Source organism: Schistocerca serialis, chromosome 3, assembly GCF_023864345.2.
Source record: "Schistocerca serialis cubense isolate TAMUIC-IGC-003099 chromosome 3, iqSchSeri2.2, whole genome shotgun sequence".
NCBI classification, from domain to species: Eukaryota; Metazoa; Arthropoda; class Insecta; order Orthoptera; family Acrididae; genus Schistocerca; species Schistocerca serialis.
Window position 1 is genome coordinate 474,116,180 of NC_064640.1, and position 4,120 is coordinate 474,120,299.

At 42.1% G+C, this 4,120-nt stretch overlaps 1 protein-coding gene across 1 annotated transcript; it reads right to left on the minus strand.

Moving 5' to 3' along the window:
- Positions 1 to 725: 725 nt before the first annotated feature.
- LOC126470936 (uncharacterized) lies at positions 726 to 3,302 on the minus strand. Its single transcript, XM_050098987.1, has one exon. The coding sequence runs from the start codon at positions 3,300 to 3,302 to the stop codon at positions 726 to 728; it is 2,577 nt and encodes an 858-aa protein (XP_049954944.1).
- Positions 3,303 to 4,120: the final 818 nt, after the last annotated feature.

Here is a 4,120-nt window from a genome sequence, read left to right on the forward strand (position 1 = left end):
GCTTTTTATTTACTTTTTATTGCATGTACAATAAACAAATTTAATAAACAAAAATATTTTATTTTTATAGGTTTTTTTGCGGTGTGTGATGCAAATATTTAGTCATTCAAAACACTACTAACTACAAACATCAAGCATCAATATATGTGAGGTACTATGGGGCAGTTGGCTTCACATTAGAACACTTTTCATGTTGAGAATTGCAACACAAACTTAAAATGTTGTCCATACTCATAACCATTGTTCAAAATGCAACAACAGACAGAAAATCAAGACTTTAAATGTCAACTGTAAATTCAGAATCATCACGAAAAGTCTTCATTTAATAACGCCCTGATAGTTATCTCTTCAATGTTCTGTGAATTCACTTAATATGTAACAACAGGAACGATGGAAACATTGAAACAAAATTAATTAACATTTCAAATAAGTTATCAGAAACTACATTCGGGTAAACAGATTCTCGAAGATGAAAGCTGCACTAGAATGGACATATTCTCCAGGACGTAGTCAAGATAGCAATACTTCTATGCCACAGTTCACTGTTATCATGAGGAAGTAATGAATGGTTATTACGAGTTACGCAGCAGTAAACGAAATTGCGGATGCTGTCAATGACATAACTGACTGAACTGAAATTGTTCAGCTAACAGTGATCCAGTCACTGAAAGTAGTTGTCACTTATAGTGTTGACACCAGGTGTCCATATACTTGAGGACATCACACTAATTATTCTCTTCACGAGAGAGCAAATCTCTAAATCTTATAATGGGCTCTTCGGAAGTAGACGCCTGAGAAGTGGAAGGTTGTCCTGCGTCACGAGGTTCAGCAGTATGCGGAGAAACTGCTGTGCGGTCGCCTCGTCTATGTTTCCTGCAGTATTGGAATCCAATGATGAGTAAAATGAGAGCTACTACCGCCCCGAAGATGATAGACATTATCTTGAGTATTGTAACGTGTAGCTCGTACAACATTAGTAATTCGTCAAGAGAAGATCCATTGTATGATGGATAATGGCTATTAGTTTTGTTACCATCCACTGCTTCGTCCTTAGAGATAGTTGTAGTGTCTTGTTTCGCTGTTGTGTTATATGAAGTCTCTTCATTAGTTGGCGGAGTCGTTGTGACATCTGGCTCGTCACACATCAGCGTGCTGTTATCATTAATACCGGCCAGCATTTTGAAAATCGCTAGAAATGACATCGGGGAGTGCTTTTCCTGGTTAGTACCAAGGTTGCTGCCCTTACATTTATTGATTTGCAATGTGAGATTATTGTCGTTAATAGTCGGTGGGAACCATGGGGTGGCAGTAGACTCATCTTTATTAGGTTCCGGACTCAAGGTGATATTTGGTCCACCACTGTGCTCTTTAATATTGCCACCATCCACAGGTACGGTGACTGGCGTTAGTGATGACATAGTGGTGAGGTTATCTTCCGGATACACAGTAACTGTGGTGCCAACGGAATCACATTCCTGCTGTGTGCAGTTATCATTATCTACTTGTCCTGCCAATCGCATTGATGGAAAACTGCTGGTTGGCAAAATATCATGAGATGACGAAGGCATGTTAGACTCGATTTCACCAGCCTCTTCTGTGAAATTCTTGGTGCCAGTGGGTGGTGTAAAGTGTTCAGCTAAGGGTGCATCTGGTTGTATGCCATCATAGCCGATCTGGAATGTTGTGGCGGTGGCTTCAACATTTTTCTGCCTAAGACCCTCGCCATCATTAGGAATCGTGAATAGGTTTAGTGGCGAGATGGTGGTCATTTCAACACCATGAGCTGACGAGGCAGGGATAACGTTGAAAACATCATCCTGCTCACTGGACTTCTTGGTATCAGTACGGTGTACGAAGTCAGCATACTGTGGTATGGTGCTCGCTTCGGCATCATTTCCGTTCTCGAATGTTGCAGCGGTGGGTTCTCCTTTCTGCTGCGTACCACTCACATCGTTATTAGGAATAGTGACCAACTTTGTTGGGGAGGTGGTAGTTGTCCCGATTTCCTGAGCTGACGAGACCGTGGTAGTGCTGAATTCATCAGCCTGCACTGTGGAATTTTTGGTAGTAGTGCGCAGTGTGAAATCATCATACTGTGGTGTGGTGGTCACTTCAGCATTAGAGTCGACCTCTAATGTTGTGACAGTGGGTTCTCCATTTTGTTGCGTGCCACTCGCATCATTATTCGGGACCACAGACAAGGTTGATGGTGAGGTGGGAACTCTTCCAGTTTCTAGAGCTGACGAATCTGTAGTAGTGCTGAATTTCCCATCCTCCTCATTGGAATTATTAGTACTAGTGCGTGATGTGAAGTGTTCATAATGAGGTGTGGTTGGCTCAGTACCATCATAGTTAGCCTCGAACGTTGCAGCAGTGGTTTCAACATTCTTCTGCGTGAGTCCCTCTTCAGCACCAAGAGCTGATGGTGAGATGGTGGATGTTCCAAGTTTCTGAGATGACGAGAAAATAGTAGCGTTGAAGTCATCAACATCCCCCTTCAAATTATTTGTATCTGTGCGTGGTATGAAGTCCACATCCTGGGTTGTGGTCTCTGCGTCATTGTGATAACTGGCCTCAACCTTTGTGCTATTGGACTCACCATTCTGCCACATGACCTCATCAGCATCTGGAGTCTTGAATGATGCTGATGGTGATGTCATGGATGTCCCAACATCCTTAGTTGGTGCGGTTCGGCACTGCTCCTTGAAATTTTTCGTATCAGAAAGCGGTGCGAAGGGTACATATTGGGGAGTGGTGAGACCATCTTCATAGTTGGCCTCTAATGTGGTGGTCTCGGATTTGCCGTCCTGCTGTGCGTGATTCTCAACCTTTCCAGGGGTTGTGAACGACGCTGATGGTGAGATAGTGGATGCTTGAATATTGGTTTCAGTATGAGGTACGAAGCTCACGTACTGATCTTCGTAATTTTTAGTATCATTACGCTGCATTTTCTCCTCATGTTGCGATAGCATGGTGTGCACGTGATCATAATCAGCCCCAGTGTGTTCAGTATTCTGCTGCAGGAGATTCTCATTGCCACTTGGAAATGCAAACAGTGATGTGGGAGTTGGCTGCAACTTGTGGACCGATGGAATTGCTGTAGCGTCATTTGCGTCAGTCTTCCCATCAAAGCCGAGCTTCAGAGACCCAGAAAAAGCGCCACCAGTCGATCTGTTTTGGACAGTCGTTGGCGGTGTAGGAGTGGATTCACCGCTTTCAGGCGCAGAACTCTCGTTAGTAACAAGACTTGTGAAATGTGACGTCATCATGTAACCTTCATCTTCTTTAGCTGCTGTGTTCATGGCTCTGAAACAATGGAAACCAAAAATTATCAAATTTTGAATTTTTCTGCCTAGACTATTTTCTCCATTAACGCAAAAACAGAATAAAAAATAATAATTAGCCTTGTTTCAAATATAGGAGAGCAACTACATTGAGCTACAAAGGCAAAAGCGACACTTACTCCTTCCGTTGATCTGTTTCCTCTTCTTGGACAGAATCAGCTGTACCTGTCGCATTTTCAGCTGACAGCTGACTTGTTATCGGTAGAGCTGAAACAAAAGAGTGATTATAGATCTAATGCCCATCAGTGATAAAATATCTGCCCGAGTAAGCACATTTGGGGCCATTATACAACTAGACAATTTCAACAATCAGTCACTGCAACAGATGCGTTACATTTACTCACAGGTTAGTGTGAAGATGCTGAAACATAAACAAATATACGATTAAATGAAATAACGATTCGTTGCTGAATGAAGTGTCACAATCTACAAATATTTTCTGAGATATTTACTGCAATTTGTTGCCATTTGATACACTGTGTAAGACATTTTTGTCATGAATGATAAGAGATGCGGCATACGTGGACCAAGTTCGCTCTTATATCGGACATTAACATTTTGTAGAATTTTTTCTAAGAATGTTTGTTATTTCACCAGCATGCACATCGAATCACAAACGGAGAAAGCCAACCATATGGATAGGTGCGTTATCGTCTTGGAAAATTGTGCCATTGTTTGAGAAACAAATCGTAGCAGTTATTTGTACAACTTTCTTGCCTAAATCCGTTTCGCTACAGAGATAGATGCATATTACACCGCTGTGTGCACTGAAGATA